The sequence below is a fragment of the Mercurialis annua genome, linkage group LG2, assembly GCF_937616625.2.
Source record: "Mercurialis annua linkage group LG2, ddMerAnnu1.2, whole genome shotgun sequence".
Lineage (NCBI taxonomy): Eukaryota > Viridiplantae > Streptophyta > Magnoliopsida > Malpighiales > Euphorbiaceae > Mercurialis > Mercurialis annua.
The window spans coordinates 55665165-55689469 of record NC_065571.1 but is presented as its reverse complement, the minus strand read 5'-3'; the positions used below and the strand labels follow the sequence as shown (position 1 = coordinate 55689469).

The 24305-nt window shown below is 37.9% G+C and overlaps 6 protein-coding genes across 7 annotated transcripts; 2 read left to right on the top strand and 4 right to left on the bottom strand.

Annotated features, from left to right (window-relative positions):
- The first annotated feature begins 1411 nt into the window (after nucleotides 1-1411).
- On the top strand, nucleotides 1412-4499 carry LOC126667952 (ras-related protein Rab5-like). The gene is made up of 6 exons (XM_050361108.2): nucleotides 1412-1699; nucleotides 1774-1851; nucleotides 1936-2103; nucleotides 2601-2723; nucleotides 4033-4126; nucleotides 4207-4499. The coding sequence occupies exons 1-6, from the start codon at nucleotides 1655-1657 to the stop codon at nucleotides 4305-4307; spliced, it is 609 nt and encodes a 202-aa protein (XP_050217065.1). The 5' UTR covers nucleotides 1412-1654; the 3' UTR covers nucleotides 4308-4499.
- Nucleotides 4500-5311: 812 nt separating this feature from the next.
- LOC126667950 (uncharacterized) lies at nucleotides 5312-6156 on the bottom strand. The gene has a single exon (XM_050361106.2). It carries the CDS (start codon nucleotides 6154-6156, stop codon nucleotides 5401-5403), a length of 756 nt encoding a protein of 251 aa, XP_050217063.1. The 3' UTR covers nucleotides 5312-5400.
- Nucleotides 6157-6457: 301 nt separating this feature from the next.
- Nucleotides 6458-10520, bottom strand: LOC126667947 (uncharacterized). Of its 2 annotated transcripts, XM_050361101.2 has the most exons (8): nucleotides 10293-10520; nucleotides 10070-10202; nucleotides 9878-9981; nucleotides 9391-9535; nucleotides 9146-9295; nucleotides 7337-8889; nucleotides 6893-6935; nucleotides 6458-6505 (listed from the first exon to the last, which is right to left on the bottom strand). In XM_050361101.2, exons 1-7 carry the CDS (start codon nucleotides 10331-10333, stop codon nucleotides 6932-6934), a joined length of 2130 nt encoding a protein of 709 aa, XP_050217058.1. In that variant the 5' UTR covers nucleotides 10334-10520; the 3' UTR covers nucleotides 6458-6505; nucleotides 6893-6931. The 2 variants fall into 2 exon arrangements, with proteins under 2 accessions (XP_050217058.1, XP_050217059.1); XM_050361102.2 differs by lacking the exons at nucleotides 6458-6505; nucleotides 6893-6935 and having other exon boundaries at nucleotides 7060-8889.
- A 2831-nt stretch (nucleotides 10521-13351) lies between these two features.
- LOC126667953 (uncharacterized) lies at nucleotides 13352-16189 on the bottom strand. Its single transcript, XM_050361109.2, has 2 exons — nucleotides 15755-16189; nucleotides 13352-13895 (listed from the first exon to the last, which is right to left on the bottom strand). The coding sequence occupies exons 1-2, from the start codon at nucleotides 16049-16051 to the stop codon at nucleotides 13701-13703; spliced, it is 492 nt and encodes a 163-aa protein (XP_050217066.1). The 5' UTR covers nucleotides 16052-16189; the 3' UTR covers nucleotides 13352-13700.
- A 295-nt stretch (nucleotides 16190-16484) lies between these two features.
- On the bottom strand, nucleotides 16485-19040 carry LOC126667948 (uncharacterized). Its single transcript, XM_050361103.2, has 6 exons — nucleotides 18793-19040; nucleotides 18642-18711; nucleotides 18435-18540; nucleotides 17857-17955; nucleotides 17626-17763; nucleotides 16485-17550 (listed from the first exon to the last, which is right to left on the bottom strand). The coding sequence occupies exons 1-6, from the start codon at nucleotides 18926-18928 to the stop codon at nucleotides 16579-16581; spliced, it is 1521 nt and encodes a 506-aa protein (XP_050217060.1). The 5' UTR covers nucleotides 18929-19040; the 3' UTR covers nucleotides 16485-16578.
- A 2087-nt stretch (nucleotides 19041-21127) lies between these two features.
- Nucleotides 21128-23644, top strand: LOC126668764 (uncharacterized). The gene is made up of 3 exons (XM_050361943.1): nucleotides 21128-22010; nucleotides 22157-22761; nucleotides 22840-23644. The coding sequence occupies exons 1-3, from the start codon at nucleotides 21128-21130 to the stop codon at nucleotides 23500-23502; spliced, it is 2151 nt and encodes a 716-aa protein (XP_050217900.1). The 3' UTR covers nucleotides 23503-23644.
- Nucleotides 23645-24305: the final 661 nt, after the last annotated feature.

Sequence of the window (24305 nt, the reverse complement as noted above, 5' to 3'; positions counted from 1 at the left end):
TTATAGAGTTACTTTTAAAATTACATTACATGTTTGATATTAAACATTAGCCTAGTTGTTGGAATGAATTTTAGGACAATAGATTGAGTTACGTAGATTTCATTAACTTTTTTGACTTTCATTAACTCAGCTTCTAGTAGCTTATAAGTATTTTAGATAATTCCTTTTGAATAAAGGATCAATTCACCCTCTTAACTTGTTATAAAATATCAAATGAGTCATTTTTACTGTTTTTGATATAAATAAACCTGCAATTGCGTTTTTATCTCAAATAAGCTTTTTGACACAAAACACCCTATAAAAAGAGAATGGGATTACTAATTATACTGATTAATTCTAATTAACCACTATTAAAATCAGAATTAAATCTAATTAAAATTAATTATTCTAATTAAACACCTAATACTAATCAACCAGAAACCGCTGCTACTAATTGAACCCCCCCCCCCACCCCCCCCGCGAAAATCGCTCCTCGGACAAGGAGCTCATGCTCCTCGCTTGAAATAGGAAGTCAGATTCACTGTTTCTCGCATGAGGAGTATCAGCTCCTTGCCTAAGGAGGTGGAAGCGGAGGGGTGGTGGCGATGTGGTGACGGCGACGGACGGTGATTGGAAGGAAGAAGAAGAACGAAAGAAAGAGGAAAGAAAGAAGAAGAAGAAAAAAAAGTTCATCAATTCTTGTTATAGACTAAATAAATTATTAAAGTTTTAAAACTTAAAAGATATAATTAAAAATTTAAAACTAAGAATTATTAAGATTTAAAAAAATATTAGGGATCATTTTTTTTTCCATTTTTTCTACGGCAGTAGCTCACTTGCGAAAATATAAGTTCTGAATCTGTTCCTGCGAAAAGCTGCTTGACTGATTTGATATTTTGTGCTAAGTTGAGGTGGCGATGTGATCATTTGTTAAATTCCTTTTTGTTAAAGGATAATCTAGAAGAATAGAGCTTTGATATAAGATTAAATGACTATTTAATAAAATTGCCAATATAAAATAAATGGTGATTTAGCCGTCATCTAAATTAATACAATCTCATTTAACGAACTGGAATCTATTTCTTTAAAAATAAAGAATTAATACAAAATTATTTGTAGAATTACTCAACATCTCTGCCGTTAGTAGAGAAAGAATTAACCGCATTAATAAAATCCTGGCAACGGCCTTCAAAAATCAAACCCCGATAATGTGTACACTCGCTGCAAATAATATGTCTCAAATTAATTTTTACTGCTGTGAAATTATTTAATTTTTTTAAAATAAATTTATAATGAAGAGTACCAACGTTTTTTATAATTCAATTTTGATACCGAAACCTGTCAAAATATAATGCAAGGAAGCATAAAATGGTAAGAAACCAAAACGACAATAGAACAGACAACTTAAACCTAAAACTAACGGAACTTACCAGTCAACTAACAAACTACCAGTCAGGTTTTGAAAAAATAAAACACTATTTGCAGCTTACATTTTACTTCTTCCAAACTATACATGCCCTAATGTCACAACATTTACAGCTCTGCCAATAGCATTTCCTTATGTTTTCAATACCTTTTTATCCAAGAAATCACAGTCTTTTACCCTAATTTGGTTAAGTTGAGTATATTTTGAGCTGATAAATCAAAGCCAATAATATATTTTTGTGCAAATATAATGGTACCATCAAGAACAAGCAGCAGAAATATACAAGCCAAGCTGGTAGCTATATATTTTCCCTTGTTTATTTGTGATCATTTAAGAAAATATTACGGCAATATTAATTTTTATTTCAGGTGGTTCTTGGGGACATGGGGACTGGAAAAACAAGTCTAGTTTTGAGATTTGTCAAAGGCCAATTTTACGATTATCAGGTTCATTTTGGTCCTTATTATGTACCATTTCATGATTATTAATTATTTGGTATAGGTTATTTATAAGTAGATTGGAATGAATAGGAGTCGACGATCGGAGCGGCGTTTTTCAGTCAGGTTTTATCGGTGAATGAGGCGACTATAAAGTTTGATATATGGGACACGGCAGGACAGGAGCGATACCACAGTTTGGCTCCCATGTACTACCGGGGCGCTGCTGCGGCTGTTGTGGTGTATGATATAACAAGCTTGGTACACTTTCATTAGTCTTTTTTCATTTATTATTGCTTATTTAAGTTATGCAGCATTAAAAAAAATAGGCAAAATGAATTTGTCTATCCATAATTTTAACATTTTTAATTTGCTAAATATATCACGATTTTTAAATCTTACCAGTTTGATAGATCATTTTTCATTTTGTTGTCAAATAATACATATCCAGACTCATTTGAAATAGACATGACGTGAGGTTGATATGCCATGTAGAATAAATTTTGTACGTGTAGACGAATAATATTGCGTCATATTAACTCAAAACGGTCATGAGTATATTTGGCAAAAATTGAAAAGATGATGAGACTAATCGGCACGATTTTAAAATCGTGGTATTTTTTAAAAATTGTTACGCTGAAATTATATATCGCATACCTATACCAGAACTCTAGCGAAGCACTTTACATGATTGTCCACCAAAACTGTCAAAATTATCAACTCTAAGTAAGCAGAGTAAATGTATTTTTGTGGTGTAGGAATCATTTGCAAAAGCAAAAAAATGGGTTCTAGAATTGCAAACGCAAGCTAATCCAAATTTAATTATTTTCTTGGCGGCCAACAAAGCTGATTTGGAAGAGAAGAGAAAAGTGGCAAGTGAGGTATATCAAAATCCAAATTTGACTATTTTTATAATTTATTAAAGGCTTAACCCAATTAAATGGCTTAATCACAAAAAAACCCTTAAACTTTTAGTCCCTTTTCAGTTGCACTTCGACATTGAAATTTTATCCAATTCACCCAAATTCGCACATCTAGATTTCAATGCACTTCAAATACTAAATTGATCTCTTCTCCATTTGAAAAAAATTGAAATAAGTCATTCATTTTTAACTTTTTCTATCGAAAATAGTTCAAACATATATTTTATAATAGGGGTGAGCATGGTTCGGAAGAATCCGGAGATTGACAAATCTCCAGAATCAAACCAAAAGTCGGGAATATTGAAAATCAAATCTTCGGATCCGTACCAATAATCGGTTCGGAGATTTTATTTTTCGGTACAGTTCGATATGAATATTCGGTTAATGGTTCAGTACAGTCCGGTACGGATATCACTAGAACCACGAATATTGTGTTATTTGAAATATGATCTTTACTAGCTACTCATACATTTTTTTTATATTTTCAACTATCATAAATAAATAATCAGCAGCAAAATAAAAGAGCCCAACATATATATTATTGTTCGATTAATATTAAATTTTTGATGATTTGATAAGGGTACTTTTATCTATTCTCAAGTCTAAACTATATTATTTTTGTTAAAACTATGTAATTTGGTCAATAATAGAAAATAATGAATATGTAAATTGTTCATATCAATTTTTATAAAATATTTTTAATAATTATTAAATATTTAACAAATTCATATAATTTTATAAACAATTTTAATGTTTAGTAATTCAAAATTAATATGAATATAATAATCAAATTAAAAGTGGATATATATAATTTTGGTTCTTCGGATATAAATTTGGTACTTCGGTTCGATACGGTTCGTTTCGGTTCAATTTTCGGTACGGTTATTTATAAAAGATTCAGAACCGTACCAATAAAATTTTCGGTGCGGTTCGGTTCGGGAAAAGTCAATGGTCAACGAATATATTTCGGTTCTGGATATTTTCTGTCCGGTTTTCGGTTCAGTTTTGGAGATATTTAGGATCCGTGCACAGCCCTATTTTATAAGGGTTTTTATGAATTTTTTCCGAATGAAAAAGAGTCCAATTTTATTTAAGGTGGAAATGGAAACCAAAAGTGTGAATTTTGGATGAATTGAACAAAATTACAACGTCGGAGTATAACTGAAAAAAGGGCCGAAAGGTGGAGGTTTTTTTCTTGATTAAGCCTAGTTTTAATTGGCTAAAGAAGATGGTTGATTTTAAAAAAAAAGTCTACTAAATGTTGCAGGAAGGTGAGCAATATGCGGAAAATAATGGCCTGGTTTTTGTTGAAACGTCTGCAAAAACAGCACAGAATGTGAACCAGCTCTTTTATGAAATAGGTAATTGATTACCACTCGAAAACATGCTACAACGTAATGTAGATTCGTTTCGGAAACTAAATAAAGCAGTGTTGTTGCAGCTGATAAATTGGCGAAAGCTGCCCCTTCGCGTCCAACTGGAATGAAACTGCATAACGAACAACCGGATCGAAGTGGCATGAGTATGTTCTGTTGCTCCTAATGCTGATGACGCGCTCATCGCGGGCACAGGCGGAACTATTATAGGGCTGGATGAGCACTCGCCCCTTAGCCCCTTCTCTACTATCGAATCGTATGGTTTTTATACAAGTAAATAGTAATTAAAAAATTATTCGATGCAACAAATGTATCATATTAATATTGAACAATCATATTATGTATTGATAAATTTTATTCAAACAATCAAACAAATGTTTAAAATAGGATATCCATATCTTTCTAATTATATGATAAATGTGGTTTATTGATGAGACACACCTGTTGCATTGAATACCGTTAACTGTGTAGTAATCTTACACGACATCAAGATAATATGAGAAAAAAGAACACGTTTTTGGCCTTTATTAGAAGTTGACGCTTTGTCTAATAATGAAATGCTTTTTACAGTTTAGCTGGTTCAATGATTCTAATTTTTTTTATATTTTCCGGTTCAAATAGGTTGAACCCTATTTTAATTTTTATAAACAAATCAAAACAGACTGATCTCCAGTTTTCTGCCGAGTCAGTTGAACCAATATGTCCGATTCGGTTCTTAATACACTAATTGTTAAATAATTAAGAAAAATAGAAATGTGCAGCAGCAGTTCAATCATTCAAACTTTGTTGTATCAAATCAAACTACCAATGCTATTATTATATAACTAATTCTATCAATTCTTTTATCTAACCTTAATTTGTTTTTTGTGAAGTAATGGAAAATACCCACATCACTAACCAATACAGAAAAATAGTTAAAGTTAAGCAAATTTCAGACGCTACAGAAACTGAAGCTTCTTGTCCTCTTGAACCTTATAGAAAACAACAAGAGTTGTCTTAATCTAAAGTGGACAAATGCCTCGCAGTTTACAGTTTCTTTTTAATGCATTAGTATCACCTTTTGAGGTCCCTCAAAAACTGAGTTTTTATAGTATTTTTTAACATTTTATTAATATTTTTTCCTCCTAAACTTCACATGACACATCTAAATTAAACTAAATTCCACAATGCTAGATAGAAATGCCAAACTAATTTCCAAAAACACCAATACAATTGAATTAAAAAAAAGTTCTGCAATGTAAAATACAAGAGAAACAGAGTCACCAAGAAGGAGATGTGCATGGAGATCCTGAGGATGATGATGATGATACGCCATTGTTACTCACAGAGTCACTTCCTGAAGTACCTAAAGACCTCACGTCTCTTAAAGAAACAGAACACGCCTCTGCCGGTAGCTTTTTCATTGGACTCAATGGAGGAGTGACCGCCGGTATTGATTCTGAACAAGATGATGAAGATGATCTGCCTCTTTCCAATCGCGACGGCGACGAATCAGGTGTTTCAAATGGAGTCTCCACTCTGCTTACCCTGTTTGCATCATTGTCATAGACAGGGTTTGATATGTAAACTAAAGACTCTGCATGACCAATGCAGGATTTGCGCTCATTATTAGCATCGGAACTGCTAATCTGAATCGCGATTTCTCGAATTGGACAGGATGAAGTGTTTGATTCTTCTTGTGTATGGACATCTAGCGACTTGTTTTCTTTTTGAGAAACTGCAGGGAAGAATAGGCTTCTTGGAGCCTGAAGAACCCCCGGCGCATAGTAGCTTCGAGGAGAACCCAAATTATTTTGAGATTGCAAGGTCTCTGGTGAGGAAATGTTGGTGAGCGGAGACGCTGGGATAACCGTGGTGGTAGTAGGATCAGAGGAGGTGACACGGAGCCTGCGGCGGCGAAGTAAGAGAGTACAGTAAAGCTCTGCTAATAGCACCAGCACCAAGCCCAGCACTATGGCAAGGCTGACCACCATTACTAGTGTAGCTCCCATTATCACTTTAGATGCACCCTTCATCTCTCTCTAAGCTCTCTTTGTTTCTCTCTCTACTCTGTTTCAGTGTCTACTAGTGTGAGGGACAGTAAAAAAGAAGGGTCATATAGTGAAAAAAGAGGGTAAGTTATTGTTTTGGCGGGAAAGAGTTTTTTAACCTTTGATAAAGATAGGATATGGAAACAGAATCTTTGAGTACTGGGTATGGGGAAGGTAAAAGGCTTTTTTGTTCTGACCTAATGGGGTAACTGACATTCGAGGTCATTTCTGTCATTTCTCCACATCATCATTATTACCATCAGTTTCATGGTACGGGTGTGTATCGGTCGGTTCGGTCACTAAACTTTAATCAAATTTCTCCAACTTTTCATAACTGTAAAAGCATATATACAACCGCATTGTAATTGAATCGAAATAATTATTCGGTTCAGTCAGTTATTTTAGTTAACCAAATAAACAAATTGATATTTAGGTCTTATAAAAATTTAACACATACCTTAAACTTGTAAAAGAGTTATAAAAGTAAAATCATGTATAGATATAAATTATAATTCAATAAATTTGGCCGGTTCGAGTAATTTAGAAATTTCATACCGAACTGAACCGAATGAACCAAAACTTTCAAAATTGTTCTGAAACGAATTAACCGGAAACAAACTAAATCAAAATGTTGGTTCGGTCGGTCAGTTAATTTGGTTAAACCTGAATAGTATATACCCCTCGTCTCTGGTTATAAAAAGAAAAGGTGAGAATTACTTACTGCAAAGCCAGTCAGGTCAAAAGCATCAACTTTTCCTCTTTAGCTGTAAACAGTTAAACACACAAGGATTTATAGATTACTTTATTAATGAAACAAAGTAACAAAACAATCAAGAACAGAGAAAATAGCTGAAAGGTAGTATTATAAAGGCGTACCGGAGTCTAGTATAGTATAATCAAATCTTTTATCTCAACTCAAGTTGTATCAAATCAACAGACAAGTATGAACGTTAACATCTAATATCCACGTTACAAATTTTAGAATCTACGGGTTCGAAATTGAGTCTACAGTGTATTAATGCCAACAACACAGGCTATATGTTCATATTTACTGTTGAATTGCATTTGATTGCGGGGCCAAAACATGTACTTCAGCCATTTATGACATAAAAGTGAGTGCACTGTGGTGATTAATAAGATGCATGCTGATTTTGGCTGGATTTACCTTCCTTTGAAGGCGGCAAACCGAGCAGCCAAATCGTCATAATCAGGTAACTTGGGATGCACGTGTTTAGCTGGGGTTGACCTCTCGGGTTGAAAGGAAGCAGCACGAGCGAACACTTTTGTTGCTTCAGATTGAGTTGTTTGTTCACGTGGGAGGGATATTGATCGGGGCGGCGGGAGCATTTCCGAGACCTCTTCATGTTTATCTTGGCTGATGTTCCGAGAGGACTTGTGCTCAATGCCTTCATGCTGTACATGGCGACTTCTGGGTTTTCTTCTGAGATTTTCAGGTTCGAAGGATGTTGGTTTACTGCTATAGTGCATTAAAAGGTTATCAATCATCCTTTCCTCTTCATCATTCCGATGGTGATCGTCGTCAAGCAAGACTTGGAGACCTCGTCTTGAGTCATCCCTTCTTTTGCTCCTTGATCTTCTTTTGACAGTTCCTCCTAGGTCTTCAAGATTTCCGACATCATTGCGGCTGCTATGTGATTTCGCATGCCTTCGCCTTGAAGATCTTGGCTTTGGAATCACAGTATTAATTCCATCATCCTTATGCTTAAAATCATTCTCATGCTCATGACAATTTGCTCTCATGGATCCAACAGTATTATGCCTCTCATGATCGAGATGATATACTTCTTGTATGATTTTCTCTGACTTGATACCAGCATCAGCTCTGTTGTCCCTTAGCGGATCCTTCAATCTAGAATTAGGTTTAGTATAAGGAGGAGGGATGACATTGTTATAGTAGGAATTCAACTTATGTGCTTCCTCCTGGACTTCTCTTGCTGAATTTGTAGCATTGTACTGGTCATCGTAATGATTACCCACAGCCGAATCTCTTCCATCACCCTTTGAACTTAATCCTGCAAAACTAGAAGCGATTTCTACCTTCCCGTGACTTGAAGATTCCAGGTCATCTGTTTTAGGTACAGTATTCCCCCTACCATCGCGCAGATGGGATCCACGGTCAACACTTTCTATTCTATGCCTCTGAGATGAACTGCCTAATCTAACAGTTTTCAGTGATGTATCTTCCTTCCATGGTGCATTCTTGTCCACCGCAATTTCTTGCCTTCCTTCAAACAAACTATTATTGGTGTCTCTTTTCGGAATGGATTCTTCCCTAACACCAGACGACTTGTATTTATTAATGGGAACTCCATATCCTGATTGAAAATTGAGCCCATTTCTAAGAGTTTCCAAGGGAGTATCCTCCTTCCATGGTTCATGCTTCTCTATTGCAACTTCATGCCTTCCTTTATGCAAACTATCATGTGTGTCCTTGTTCAGAATGGGTTCTCCCTTTATGTTCACTGGTTTGTATCCATTTCCAGGGACTTCATATCTGTATTTAGAATCAAAACCATCTCTTCTTGAGACATTGCTTTCTTTTTCATTGAGCAATCTATACCCATTATTAGCATGCTCAGGCCTTTCTTTAGGCAAAACACCATTTGTAACTTTTGGAATGTTGCCATTGCCATTGCCATTGATTATCTTGTACTTATCATGATGAGCATGTGGAGAACCATGGACTTGAGGGTGATTCTGCAAAATAATTGCCATGTTAAGTTTCGTCAAAAGACAGCAAGGGGGAAAATGAGTCTAAAGTGCAATGCCAGAAGACAGCAAGGGGGAAAATGAGTCTACAGTGTAATGCCAAAAGAAAGCAAGGGGTAAAACGAGGACTTTTCACAGATAAAAAGAATCCAGTATCCTCCGGAAAACAAACCCTTCATATCCATGGAGTGGATACTGAAAGTCCTAAACCCTGAATAAAACAGAAAGAAATAGAGGGACAAACCTGTGCAGAGGCAGGGGTTTTAGTATCTTTACTTGTCCTCTGTTCAAAAGCCCTGGAGTCCCATGCAATTCCAAACTCTGATGCTATATCACGCATTAGTTTAACTTTCTTCTCTGTTGTAGATGGCTTTGAAGATAAATTCTCAACAAACTATTGATGGACAAAGTTCAAAGAATAAGTAATAAAGAAGCAATTAAGGAAAATAATCTCCACTAAGAGTGTATTTATCATCAACCAATAAGTACCTCTTGATTCGCAAACAGCTCCACAGAGCTCCCATATCTCTCATAAAACACATCCCTAAGGTCACGCAACTCTGGTAAATCAGAAAACCTCGCAGCCGCAAACATTAAGGACGACACAGCCTCCCTACAGTCCTCAGGGCAGTGCCTATGATCATAACAGTTCAATTAAGAGATAAATAATCACAAAAAATGTTCAAAATGATAATCTCTTAAAAACAAACCAATCAGATTTAGTACTAAATGCAGCTAGTACCAATTAATAAACATATCTTCCCTAAAATCCTCAACAACTAAAACTATACTTGCATATCATGATACCTAAATCTATCAACAATAGTCCGCCATCCGTTATCGATTTACTAAACTCTACCGACGTACTTAACTTTCTTTTCTCGAACATGAATATAATCGTGCAGTTTTCAATTTAAAGAAATCTAATAGTATAAAATAAAATTAAAAACAAATTAAGCAATTAATAAGTAATTACCTCATCTTCTGCATAACAGAGAGATGCTTCAACACAAAATCACCAGATTTCTCAACAAACTCATAGCAAGACGACAGTGTCAATTCAGCTAATAGTCCGTCCGCCTGTTCCAATGAATACAAAACGACACAGTTAACGATATCTTTCAAAATCACTAAAGAATAAGATAAATCAGAAAGAAAGAAAAAATACTCTGCCATAAGCATTAATGTCGAGTCCATTAGCTAGCAGATCAGCTATATCTTTCTTCAAAAACTTCAAAGTAGCATTTCTCTTTCTCCTCAAAACGTCGATCCGACTCTTCGTCGTTTTAATCAACGATTTACTGCATCAAAACACAAAAAAATCAATCAAAATCCCTAAAAAACAAACAAAAACACACAACATTTAAAAAACAGTGTTCTTAATTCTTTACCATTTTGATGTAAATCCTCTGCCAAGAATCCCGTCCAGCATCTTTGTCTTCAAAACTACAACTGAATAACTGTCGTTTTCTTTCAGCAAATTATAATTTGAAAAACGAGCTAAAAACACGCAAAATCAGCCATTAACAGAGTACAATTTACAGAGGATTTTGTCAAGTGCAGGGAAGTGCTTAAGTGGAAGAAAGAAAATGGACTAATTGTGTGTACTTTTTAGGCAATTTTTAAATGACTAAACTCAATGTTTTTAATGATGACGAAATTGACCCCAGTTTCGTATTTATATGATTCTTTAGTTATTTTAACGTTATGCTAAACAGGGGTAATTTTGGAAACCCGTGAAACTCGGGACATTATTTTTGCATGGTATACGGCGGGATTAGATGAGCTCGGTTGATCCTGATCGTCAGATTAAATCTGTAAATATTGGGTTGTGGGGTCAGCTAGTGGACGGTGGATGATGGTTGTGGATTTGAAGGAGTTTTTTTGTTTTTGAGCTGGACCGCACTACCTCACTACTCATAACGGTAATTTATTACGAAATTGATTTTTGTTTCTTTACTGACAATTTTTTTAAAAGGGCACTTTAGGAATTTAAAGTGGATAAGCTGTTGATGCATCAAAATCATAATGAAAATTTTGGTGCATATTAATTATTTTATGCATTTCAAAGAAAGAGATGATTATTAAGAATACTTCTCTTTAATTTAAAGTTTAGCATGATAACCCCACAATGTGAGTGGGTTCAAAAATAGTCAATCCACTAATTAATTGATATTCAAATTTGATTTTCAGTGGTATAATTCATTGCATAAGACTTGTGTACTAATACTTGCATTATCAGTGCAATTTTACAAACATATTACTACAATAGTTAAATTTTGTTTAATTTCCAATTGTGAATTATGTGTACTATTTAACCCTTCAAAGTTAATCCAACTTATTGTATCACCTGACGTGTCAACAAACTAGTGGCTATATTTAAAAAAGGAATTCGAGACATATCGAGAAGAAATTGAGCAAATAAAAACTGTCACGCAGGCGGTACAAGAAAGTGGATTATTTTTTGTGGTTAAATAACATTTTCCAATTGTGAATTATGTGGCCTAATTTAAGCCAATTTAATGTCAAGAGGAAACGGTAAAAAGAGCTACAACTATGGGAAACAAAAACCCATACATTTAGGCATTTGTACCATCTTAAGGTAGATGTTGGCAATAAGTAGTAATTATAGGGACATATTATGGTTAGAGACAGTACCACATCAAATCTGGGCTAGGGGCGTAATCAAGTAGAGTCAATTCGCAAGCCACTCGAAAATGATTCGAAAAGTATTTAAATTGACTTGATTTATATCGGGTCGAGCTCGAATTCAAGCTACTCAAGTTAATTATTGAATCGAGTTCGAACTTGACAGTTTTTAGCCTTAACTCCATAGATAGAAGTGTTGATTATTATATTAATAAGAGATTGTCTATGGTTATTTTTTGAAAATACAATGCTTATTTTGTTCACTTTTCACTATTAGATGAGTTGCTATCACTTGTATCCAATGTTGAAATTAATAAAAGAGGCTAAAAATAAAGTAATTCTAGAAAGCCTATTAATAAAATGTAAAATAGCTAGTAAAGTTTATGTTTATGCTTAGGACAAAAAAAGGAAAGAGAGGCATGTGCAGATGTGCCCTTCTTTGTCAGCATCATCATCTTGAGTCTTTGTTTAATTAAGAGTCTAATCTAATGCTTATCCTTGATTTGTCAAAAGAATTGGTGAACTTGGTTTTAAGTGAAAAAAGCAAGCACTTAGAGACCAATAAATATGAAAGAAAAAATATCGGTCCACATCTTCAGAGTTTGTCGTATCATTTTGATTAGGAAATAGAGTTTGTTGGAATGAAATTAAAATGAGCAGGCAGTAGCCAGTAAGCTTGTCTTTTGAAACAGACCAAACCAAACCAAACCAACCACCTCCACCATAATACAGGTGTGGACATGAGCTAACCACTAACCAGCTGTTTTTTGGGTGCAAGCTAACTAATTCTCTTCAACTGTAGGCATACACGGGTCTTCATATTATTATTCATATGCAACTAAACCTCACTGCATGTCAGTTTGTCTTTTCATTCTTCTACTTTTTTACATCTACATTTTAACTCAGAGAATGAAGCACATAGCAAATTTAATTTAAATTTTGACACGTGTGGATTAAAAAGTTTGAATTAAAGTTAAATTCAATTTTTGTGTATCTTTTGTGTTCAATTGCGTCTTCTATCATGTATCAATTCAAAAATTAGTGTCAACAATTTAAAAATTAATTATAATTGATAAAGAATACAAAAAATAAGATTAAAATTTAAAATATTGTACACAATTTCAAAAAAAAAAAAATTAAAATAGGATATAATTTGGATACTTCCACAGCATGCTAGTTCTACAGGTATGCTTACCGACAACGAAATTTCAATAGGCAAATGGCAAGATGCAGTTTCCAACTATCTGATGAAGTATTTTTAATACTAGAAAAGTAGATGTTGGATGAGTCCAAATCCATTACGGTGATGCAATTTTAATACCGAGGGTGGATCGATGCAATAATTATAAAAATTTAAAAATTTAGTTATAACTAATAAAAGAAATAAATGTTTCAGTTTTAAAAATGATTTTCAAACTAAATTACCATCATTCTGATGTGTATATTGAATTTGGGCTATCCACATCCTGACTATTGTATCTATTTGGGCTTAGGGCCTTTCGATTTGTAATTGCTTTTCAGAAAGAAAAACAAGAACTGGATCCTAATCAAGCACAATAATGGATGCACTACTAAAGCTATACCCCAAGAAGCAAAATGTTACTTTGCAATTAGATGAAAAAATGATGTTCAAAAACAAAAGTTAAAAAAGAAAAAAATATATGAAACATTCCATATATTGTCGGATGAAAGTTTAGCAATTAGGTATGAGTACCAATGCATCAAAGAGATTGCTGATCGATGTGGGAGCTGAGCTTTCTCCCAATCAAATTTCAAAATTTTTACCGAAACAGCATCTCAATTAAAAATAGCAAAAACTACGATTTTCATTTCACAAGTCAACTTAAACTAGGATATTTAAAATGAATTTACTAATCAAATTCAGAACTTACCATCCAAATTCCAACCAAAAAGAGATGAAAATTTCCTTATCATCACACACTATCATTTACTAAGCCCTAAAAGGAGACCCGCAAGATCCTTTATCCTCAATCTCGAATACCAGCCATGACAAAACTCTCCCTGGATGATGATTATGCATTCATCCACTTTTCTGTAACCACCGTTGGTAACTAGATATAACTAATCAAGAACATAATGGATAAGTAAAGGGCAACAAAGAAATTTGAGGCTCTTACAGATCAAAAATACTACTGCTTGTCTGGCTTATCTGGATCTTCTTCTTTCTCAGGATCTTCCTCCTCTTCCTCTTTCTTCTTTTCTTCGTCTTCTTCCTCGTCTTCTTCAGGAGGATCATATGGCAATGGGGGTGGTATTGGTGTCTTCATGGGGCTAAACTGTGGAAATATATCAGGTCTGCGCCCAGGCTTTGGCCTTTCCCACTCCTGCCATGGGATCACAAAACATAACATTAAAAAACTAGGTGTATTTCAGTCGATTCTCAAAATTTAAACATATAAAATGTTCACTCTAATTCTGATTGTTACTTCATTCTGTTTCTTTCATAACATATCCTAAACATTTGGTTTGTTTTCAGAGAGCTATCATTTACCAACTAAAGGCCTAGAGAAAGAACACGGGAGTGTTTTAGAAATCGACCAGGCGGTTCAACTTCAACCAATCCAACAGGTTCAACCACCGGTTAAATCAGTTCAATAAAAATAAAGTTATTTATAGTCAACTTACATATCACTAATACAAAGTTGAAGTTCAAATACAAAAATACTAATAGCATAGAGATCGAAAGATATACAACAAATAAACTCTAATTTTCGCTAAACATTTCATTGCAGTAATCACTATATCAGACAATTATTGAGTTTAGGACTTTTACTTTCGGCAACCCCTTTCCTCTTGAAAAGATAAAGGAAAGAATCATGACCTTACTTCTAAACCATTTTTTTTAGAATTCTTGCTAATCAAACCAACTCAAGCTTCAATGATCTTCACAAATCACTAGTAGCAGTTCTATACCATTGTTCCCTAAAAAAAAGGAAATGGAACAACACTTGGTGGCACTGAAAAAGCCTAACCTGCAAAAATGTTATCGACTCCTCATCTAATCTGCTTCCGCAATATCTCTGGATTGGGTCCTAATTTATCAGTGGATCTCAACATCATATCAGTTTGTATTCAAGCTTCTTTGACATGCAGTGATTATTTTCACATTTATCCTACGATAACTTCAAATCGAAGACTTAAAATGCATAATTTTGTTGTTTCTTTAACATTGTCTCCCCAACAGCATATTCAGCATCTCCACTCCACCATCACCATATTCAGCATCACCATTACCAGTTTCAGTTCCAAGTTCAATATTGGATGTGGGTTTGATGTCTTGGATGTGGGTTTGATGTCCGAAGACAGTTGTGTTTTGCTTATTTAAAGAAGCTATAATGCTTTAAGATCAAACAGGCATTCTGTTATGTTTTATTTTTGGGTTCGCCACAAATAAGTTTTGTTGATGATAAACAGGACGGTTTAACCACTTTAATGGTATTTCATTTCTTGTTTTTTCCGTTTGAAAGGGGTTGAACTAACATCTCAAAACAAAAAAAAAGCGGTTGAACTAAAAAATCAATTTTGAGAGAAAAATCGAACTGCACTGACCTCCAGTTACCGAACAAACCGGTTGAAACAGCCGATCCAGTACTGTTATTAAAACCATGGAATGAGGTATTTAATAAAAGTTTGACAGTAGAAATATTTTAGACAAAATTGCTGTAAGAATTCAGGACTAAGATGGAAAAAAAAAAAAAACAGTCAACCGCGATTCATAGCTTAATAAGAAATTTCTTTCTAGAAAACTCCGGTAGACTGCTTCCTAAATAAGCATAATGAAAATCCGTCCGCATAGTAAGCTAGAAAGGTTTGTCTAGAGTATTATTCACAAACAACCCAAACTTTCGAGTTTGTATCATATCATATTAAGTAAAGTTAGGCTTCCTCTAGGTCAGAGGAAGCAATCGTATACATTCTAGATATAATTTCGTGGTATAATTCCAATATCAGGCGACTCTTAATCACTAAAACTTGAGCACAGTGACTTAGCTTCATTATTACCATTAAAATCAGTCGATTACTCTAATTACGAAGATAAACAGATATGAGAATCAAAATTCAATAACTACTAATACACAAAAATATTCCTAAACTAAGAACACACACACCATAAATAGTCATAAACTAATAAAGCTAAAATTTAAGGAGCAAGCAACTAAAAGAGAGAGCAGGAGACACGTACAATAGGAAAATCGAGAGGATTCCGGCGAGTTAATTTTTCCTCATCAGGTGCCATACAAACCACTTGTTTTTGTCGCCTGCAACTCCTTTTATTACCGTTACTAGCAAAAGAAATTAGGCGTCCAGAGCCAAACATCGGCGCGAAAGAAAGGAGAGAGCAGCGGCAACCATTGCAGCTCGGAGATGAGTAAAACGACGACGATGAAGAAGAAGATGCAACGGCGGCTGCGGATGTAGTAGGAGGAAGAAGCAGTAAGGGTTTTGAGGTGGAGTTTATTGAGAGGCAAGCGGATGCCATAATTACAGTCCTATCCTTTCTTCTTACTATTTGATTCAGCTGAGTGATTTAGAGGAGACTTGAAAGAGAACTGAGAATACAAAACCACCAACCGCCTCTCTATCTGCGCATTCCCACAACCGCATTTCTATCCGCTTTTCTGGTGGTTCATATCCATTATGTATCTTTGTAAATTGGGCCTGGATGGGCTGGGCCTCTATCTTTCGATTTTAAATTATAAAATTATTATCATTTTCATTTCCAGTGAGTTTATACTCAATATTTAAGCTATTTCTCGGACTGAAAATACAGTTTTTATCTTGATTTTCTTTTGTTACTCGTTTTGTGTGTGCCAATTGATAAACAATGGGTCAGAGAAGGCAGCTACTATGCGGCCAATTGTTTTGAATTACATATTGGGTCTGTCCCAGTCAAATTCATGCAGTAGCAGTCATAATTTGAATATGGTTTTAGAATATTATTAGTTTGTAGCCAAACTTCCATGCGCCATCGCATCAGGAGCCACAGTTACACAAAATGAAGAAACATTACATAGCTTGAGCTTTTCTCTTGACAGTGCGCTTACGCACTAGCGACGGTTTAAACCTCATTGACCCATTGTTTTCCTCATCACTGTCTTCACTATCTAGAACTATTACTGACTCAGCCACTGGTGATTCTTCTCGACATTCTTTAATTACCGTAGTAAGTTTGGTGATCTGATGCTCACTGGACAACTGGCCATTATCTCCATTGCCTCCCTGCAATTGAGTTAGAGGACCCAGAGACAGTTTCGAACTAATTCCAGCATTTGAAATTGGTCTGTTGTGCATTAGCATAACATTTTCCTGTCCCTCGGAAAAACCTTTAACGCCCAAAGAAAGTTTCTTACGTACTGGGCATACCTTCCTCCGATCTGCATCAGTTAAGCCATTTTCTGTTTTGAGCACAGGATCTTGACTTGTCTTTGATCCAATGTGGCCGATAGATGAGGGCGTGGCTGAGGCCCCTGGCGAAGAATTTGAATGTGACTGAAATGGCTGTGCTGCACTACTCACAAGCATGTTATCGTTATTCCCATCACCGGTTTGGCCAGCATCAAAAGATCCCGGAAGTACTTTCTGGCTAACCTGATATAGTTTTTCCGAGCTAGTGAATTTGCTGTCATGTGTTAGTTTAGCATTGTGGTGGCGATGATGCTGCAGCTCATTAAGACTGCCACCCTGCAACAACGATAACTTCCCCACATTTCCACTCGCACGTATCCTCTCATTTCTTAATTCGGTTTTAATAGGACCGTTGCTTACCTCATTTCTCTCAGTTTTTACTCCTATCTTTTCAGAACAAACTTGTGGGGGATTTGGCACTTTATCTGCCTCTCCATCATCGCTGGCTGTTTTAAGTTTTGAGTTTGAAGGATCCAGCGACAGCTTCCGACTGATTCCACATGGTTTATTATCATTAGAAGCAAAATGATTGAGTTCATGCCTTGATTCTCTTTCTAAATGTTTAACTTCCACCTGCAGAAATGTAAGTGTATCCTTATGAAGAATAAGATTTTGGAAATGTCAAAAAGAAAAACCAGCTAGCAATACCTCTGCGTCCTTATCTACGTTAGATTGAACACTTTGAGTCCTGCAACTGTGATCACTATGTCCTGCCTTGGCATATTTTTCTACCATAGCCTGTGCTTTTTGGTCAAAAACCTGCCTGTTGTATTTGTATTCCTTGCTCTGCACATTCAGCCAACCAGATCATAAACTAAAAACTTCATAATTAAGTAATTAATCAGTATAGCATCATCAGTATGTGACATATCTACTCACCGCTTCACACATTAGTCCATCATCAGGATTTGGTTCACTCAATAACAATCCTATGCTTGTTAACACAGTTGAGATATTCAATGATGGTTGCCATGCTCCCTGCTCACACATATAAATAAAACAAATGAAAGTAATCAAAGTTCACAATTGATAACAACAATTTTGTGTTCATTCTAAACTAGTCTCCTGTAGCAAGGGAAAATTTGTGAAGTCTCAGAAGCTATCAGCTACCGAATTTTTCACCTAACAGTTCAGCAATTGACAAATACAACTCACATGTAAGGATACATAGGTGCAGCATTCTAAAGAGTTAGAACCTTAAAAAGTTAATATAGAAACCAACGGATGGGAAAATTCTACACTAAACATAAAAGATATATGACAATGAAAACCAAAACTAAATCCAATTGCTGCAATTTGTAGCATGGATACGGATACAGGACACTTGGACTAGGACACGTTGTCGAATTAGTGTTGTTTTAAGCTTTCGTATGTTAAAAATGAAGTTTTGTATCCAAAAAGTTAAGTTACGACATGTTTTCGAAACGGAAAACATTAATAAATTTAAGGTGCTTTACCTTTGGAGGAAGATTGAGAACGTCAAGGCAAATCCGACCTCCATTATCGATGTTAGGATGATACACCGGGGTGGCAAAAGTCACACTAGGAGGCTGAAATGGATACCTAAAAACCTCCTCAAAATAAACATTAATAATTAAAAATACTCCATTCCAATACAATCAAATTGCTAGAATCCCCAAATAAATAAATAAATCAGCAAATACCTATCTGGTATTTGAATCTTAACATTAAATATCCCCTTTGCATACACAGTCCCTTCCGGTCCTTGAATCTCTGTTGTACAAAACGGAGCAAAATGAAACTAATTTTAAAGTTTAATTTTTAAAATTGGTGTAATTATGTAAACGGACTTACGGGCATCGATGGTTGACAGGGAGGACAGATCGTGATCCGGTGAGAGAAAGGGAAAGGACGCGCCGTGTGGAGGATCGGTGAGGAGAAGCTTTAGCTCCTTCTGCATTCGAAGATTGAGTCTGGCGGCTTGTGCCATTTTCGTGCTTTAGCTTGCTCTGCAATTTTTTGGATTTCGGCGGCAGTTGGTAATGTAAATTGAAGGGTCAATTTTGAAATTGGGAGGGAGATGGATTTTTCATTCTTTTAATTTTTAAGTAAGTAAAAATTGCATTAATGGTGTTTGAAGTTTTTTGAATCTATCAATTTAGTGTGTAGCCTATTATTTTGGTCGAATTAATTAGGATAATTTTCATTTTGAGTCCCTAGCCTTTCTTTTCTTTCACATTATCATCCTAAAACTTTAATTCGCAGCTATGATTGTCCCTAAATTTTTATTGAATAACTATATTGTTCATACTAAGTGATGAATCACCAAAATAGAATCCGAGCTATAACGACCTGCACACCACAAACAGACAGAGGTCAGAAAGAACTCCGGTGGGGGTCACCGGACGTTCACTCCGACGCTCAAGTAAGATTTGAGGTAAAGGAAGAAGAAGAAGAGAAAAGAGAGTGCTTAGAGTAGAGAAAAAGAAATTACCTAGGGTTTGTCCTTAAACCCTCTATTTATAGTTAGGGTTTAAGGACAAACCTGCCTTGCTGGCAGGCTGTGAGCCCAGTGGTCCCAAGAATCAGTTATGCTGACGTGGTAGAATATCCCTGCGGGTGGCACGGGTTGTTAGGTGTGTCAGAGGGAACATTCCTCACGTACCTGTCAGAAGATCTTCTGTGGTCCCAGGATCTGGTACACGAGTGAGCGCTCTCGGGCAGGACCTCGGAGCCCGGATATCTTGGGAGTCAAGTTATCATGGTTCCTGTATCTGAGAGCAGCTCAGAGCTCGGACCAGATGGTCCAGTCTTTCGGGCTCCGGAGCTCGGAGCTCGGCTTAGGTATGAATTGGACATACTTCAGAGCTCGGGTACGATTCTTGGTCCGACCTTATCAGACATGATTGTCTCGGATGATGTTTGAATTCCCATCGATCCGGTGACCCCCCAAGTCATGCGTTCTATGATTTCAAGAAGGTCGGGAATTGTTACCAGGTCGGTAAAATGCTTGACTTAGCGATGTTCGTTCCTGGCGAGGTTGCTTCGCCCCTACTAGATGTGCTACGTTATCACTAGTCCCCCCCCAGTGCGTCGGATATTTATGTCCGAGATGGCGAGTTTATCCGGGTTATTAGGTCACGTGATTCTGGGCGTGCTTACTTTGTTTTTGAGTGATCTCTGACACCGAGCCGCTTGTCAGGGAGATGGGTGAGCTGAAACGGCTATGTGAAAAGACCTGTCCTTTCGAGTTGGCGTGCATGACAGCTGTTTGGGTGGGTGTCTTAAATGGCGGTTGTGCTTCAGCGCACGTCTCAGCCACGTGTTTAGCAGTTATTGCTAGTGCAATTTTCTAGGAGACGTTATGAGTGGAAAGAGAGAGAAAAATTAAAGGCGTGTCCTTTCAGTTTCCCTCTCTTTTCAGGTATAAATTTCATTTTTCAAACCTTTAGAGACTTTTTCATTTCTCTGTTTCTCTGAGTTAGACAATTAAAACTTATAATTTCTCAGTTCATCGCCTTCTGAATTTCTCTGTTTCTCTGAGTTTGAAGACCTTTTTGTTTGTTCTTCGCATCGTTGGGGAGATTTTGCTGGTTCTGTTAATTGAAGTTGTTCGCTGCTGTGTTCATTTCTTCTTGCGAAGGATTTACTGTGCTCTGTTGTTTTCTCCAAGGATCATCTGTGCTATATACAAGTGAGTATTTCTGAGTTTTTGCTTTAGTTCTTTGTTTCCTTCAGTTTTGAATACGTGTTTGAATTTCTGTGTTCTTAGTGATAGGCTTCTGGTTGTGTGCTTGATTTTTGATTTCTGCCTTTGTAATTCTGTTTTTGGATTTCTGAATCATAGAGAGAATGAACTCCCCTTGCGTTTTGTAGTCTGTTGATTTTCAAAGATGGATGAAACTCGTTCGTGTTTGCCTTGTTTTATGTGTTTCAGTACTGTGATTTGCTAGATCTTTTGTTGTTGATTTCCAGAAATTGAAATGCCTTGTTGTGTTTGAGTTTATGTTTTGCTTTGAGCGATGAGTTTCCAGAAATTCTGGAAATTCATCGTGATGTTCTTCATGTTCTGATGGTTTCACCCCTTAGGAACTCTGTCTTTGATCCATAATTTCGATTCTGCTATAAGTTTATCTAGTTTTTCTATTTGGAACTCGTCTCATCCGAGCTAGTTTCTGTGTCTTTAGGTATGTCGGGTGAAACCTTAGATCGTGAAGAGGGGATGGGATATGACGATCACGGTGTGGGCACAGACGAGCCGTCTACGGAGTTCGTAGTCGTTCGCCCTCTCCGAGGTAACACCCCGGATGTGGAAGAGACTGGGACCTCTCAACCTTTACCGGTCGAGGAGGGGAAAAAGAAAAGAAAGGCTCCCGAGGCCAGCGATAAAAATGAAGACCGTGATATCAAGGCCTCTCGGTGCACGCAGGGTTTTCTGAGAGCAGTACGGGAAACGTTCAGTATTCCTGTCGAATACGAGCTGTCTTTGGTGCCCGAGGGGCAAAAGCTGAACGACGTGCCTTCTGCGAACACCATCATGCTGACTTTGGAGCATTTGCAGTCCGGGATCCGGTTTCCCCTGCGCGAGGACTACAAGCAGCTGAGCCGGTACTTCGAGGTTCCTTTGTCTCAGATTCACCCTAATGGGGTTCGACACTTCTCTTGCTTCTTGAAGCTCTGTGAGAAGACCGGGGTGGTTCCCAGCATGAGGTTATTCTGCTGTTTATACCTCATGTCTCTGACGGGCCGGAACCATTTCGCGTACCTGCGGTTTCGGAGTGAAAGAAAAGCGGTTCCCGGGGGGTTGATCTCCGGAGTGATTGATTCACTCCGGGATTTCAAAGAGGACTATTTCCAGATTTCCCACCCTTCGGCTTTTGATGGGATGAGCACCTCGTGGGTGATCAAATGCTACAAGCCGGAGAAGTGGTTCCACATCCCGGGACCTCTAGAAGATAAAGACATTGCGATCCTTCGGGATGATGCCCCTCCGGGGAAGAAAGCACAAGCTGATGACTTGTGTCCAAAGCTTGTTTTTGACTACTGGAAGAATTCAGTGCCCGGCGCTGGGGGTTTGTGATTTGCTCTCTGTGTTTTTTTTTTTTTTTTTTTTTTTTTTTTTTTTTTTTTTTTTGCCTAGCATGTCTTGTTGTTTTTTGTTTACATTGAATTTTGTTGCCTGTGTGAATACTGACTTCGTTGTGTGTTTTTATTGCAGTGAACAATATTGACCTGGGCAAGTTGGCTGGCAAGAAAAGAAAGAGGCCGGCGAGCCGAGGTGTGACTCCGGCTCCTGCTCCAGTTCCCCGAGCTACCGAGGTGCCAAAGTCACCTGCTGCCAAGGCACCTGCTACCACGGGTGTTCCTGAAGAACCCCTACGGGGTGTTGACGCTGTCCCCCTCCGGGTTCGTTTACCGGAGGGGATCGAGGTGCCGGTAGGTGCCGAACCGGTCGGGAACATCCCGTTCGTGAATTTGGACTCTACCGAGACGGTGGATGGTCCAGCTCGGGGCCCAGCTGATCCCCAGGGAGCACCTACCGAGCCTGCCGGTCAAAGCTCCAGGGCTCCGCCGACCCGAGTGCCTGATCTCCCGGACATCTCGTCGGGGTCGAGTACTACAGCCCCGGGTCCCCAGACCATCACTCGGGCCAGCTTTGCCGAGTGGGTCAGTAGGCATAACGATGGTCGACCAGCTACCCTGCATGACCTGGTCATTGCGGGCGACGTTGCTCGTGTGACCACTCTCCCTGCTGACCGGGAGCACTACAAGTCCCACAAGCCTGAGAACTTGTGGGCTGTAGTTTCCTCCTTCTGCCTCCAGGTGAATATCTTGTTCTCTCCTCTTTTTACTTGTTTTGTCTTTGTTTTTATTTTGACTTGTGTTTTTTGTTTATTGCAGGCCTCTCAGATGGCCTATATGGCCGATCAAAACCAGAGCAGGGTGGAGATTGACCTGACATTGGCCAAAGACCTTCTTCTGATCGAGAAGAAAAAGGCCCGGGAAGCTGAGAGGCGGGCTTCCGAAGCAGAGAAGAAAGCTTCTGAGGGGGCTGCCCTCGTTGCCACCTTGGAATCCCAGCTGAAGAGTTCGGAAGACCGCCGAGCTGAGGACCTCGGTGTGCTGGAGAAGCTGCGAGCTGAGGTGACTCAACTCGAGAATGACAGAGTCCTGGCCCGGGACGATTTCACCAAACAGCTGGCCGACTTGACAACTCGGAACGATCTGGCTTCTAAGGGTCTTCGGGAGACCGTGGCCGACCAGAAGAAGCAGATTGCTGAGATCACCCAGCGGGCTGAGAAAGCGGAGGCCGAGGTGAAGGAAGTCACAGGCCGGGAAGAGAAGATTTATGACGACTTCCGCCGCATCCTCTATGTCAGCGAGGTTCAAGCGGGCGAGTATGTCCGAGGTCGTTTCGGAGCCGATGTGGATGTTTCAGACTTTGTTCTGGACATCGAGGAGCTGGGTCGGCGAGCCAAGGAGCTGCCAGAAGACTATGATGTGCCCGCCGACATCGAAGACTACCTTGCTGATGACCAGGAACCGGGCTCCAACCCTCCTTAGATAGTTTTTTCTTTTTTTGCCTTGTAATTTTTGAACAGTTTTTGTAACTCCTGAATATTGAGCTTTGAGCTCTCTTTATAAGATTGAATACTTTCTTTTGTATATACTTGTTTTCTTGAATGAGATTTCCTTTATTTTGTAATGTCGAGCTCCGAGCTCCTTTGTTATACTTTGAATATTTTTGCAAAGTTTGATCACTTTGGCCTTTATATACATCTTGTTTTTTACTTGCCTATGTTCTCTTTGTTATACTCGTGTTATTTCTTTGAATGATGTTTTTGTTTTCTATTTTTGAAAATTTTGATTAAGTATGTGACAACACGTTTGCATACTTAATCCAAACTAGTTTCCGAGCTGGCTCCAGTAGTGTGGACTTTTTCTATCCTCTTGTTTTCATATGTTGGTTCTTGGTTGTTCATAGACCAAGTTTAAGCAAGTTGCTCGGCGTGGATAGCCTATTGTCTTGGGACAACCCGGAGTTGTTGTTGCTCGGGGTCGAGAATTGCTCGTAGTACGTTGGTGGTATCTAGCCCGTTTGTGGCATATAGCTCGCTGGTGGCACTTAGCCCGTAGATGGCACATAGCCCGTTGGTGGCACATAGCCCGTAGATGGCACATAGCCCGCTGGTGGCACATAGCCCGCTGGTGGCACATAGCCCGTAGATGGCACATAGCCCGCTGGTGGCACATAGCCCGTAGATGGCACATAGCCCGTGGATGGCACATAGCCCGTGGATGGCACATAGCCCGTGGATGGCACATAGCCCGTGGATGGCACATAGCCCGCTGGTGGCACATAGCCC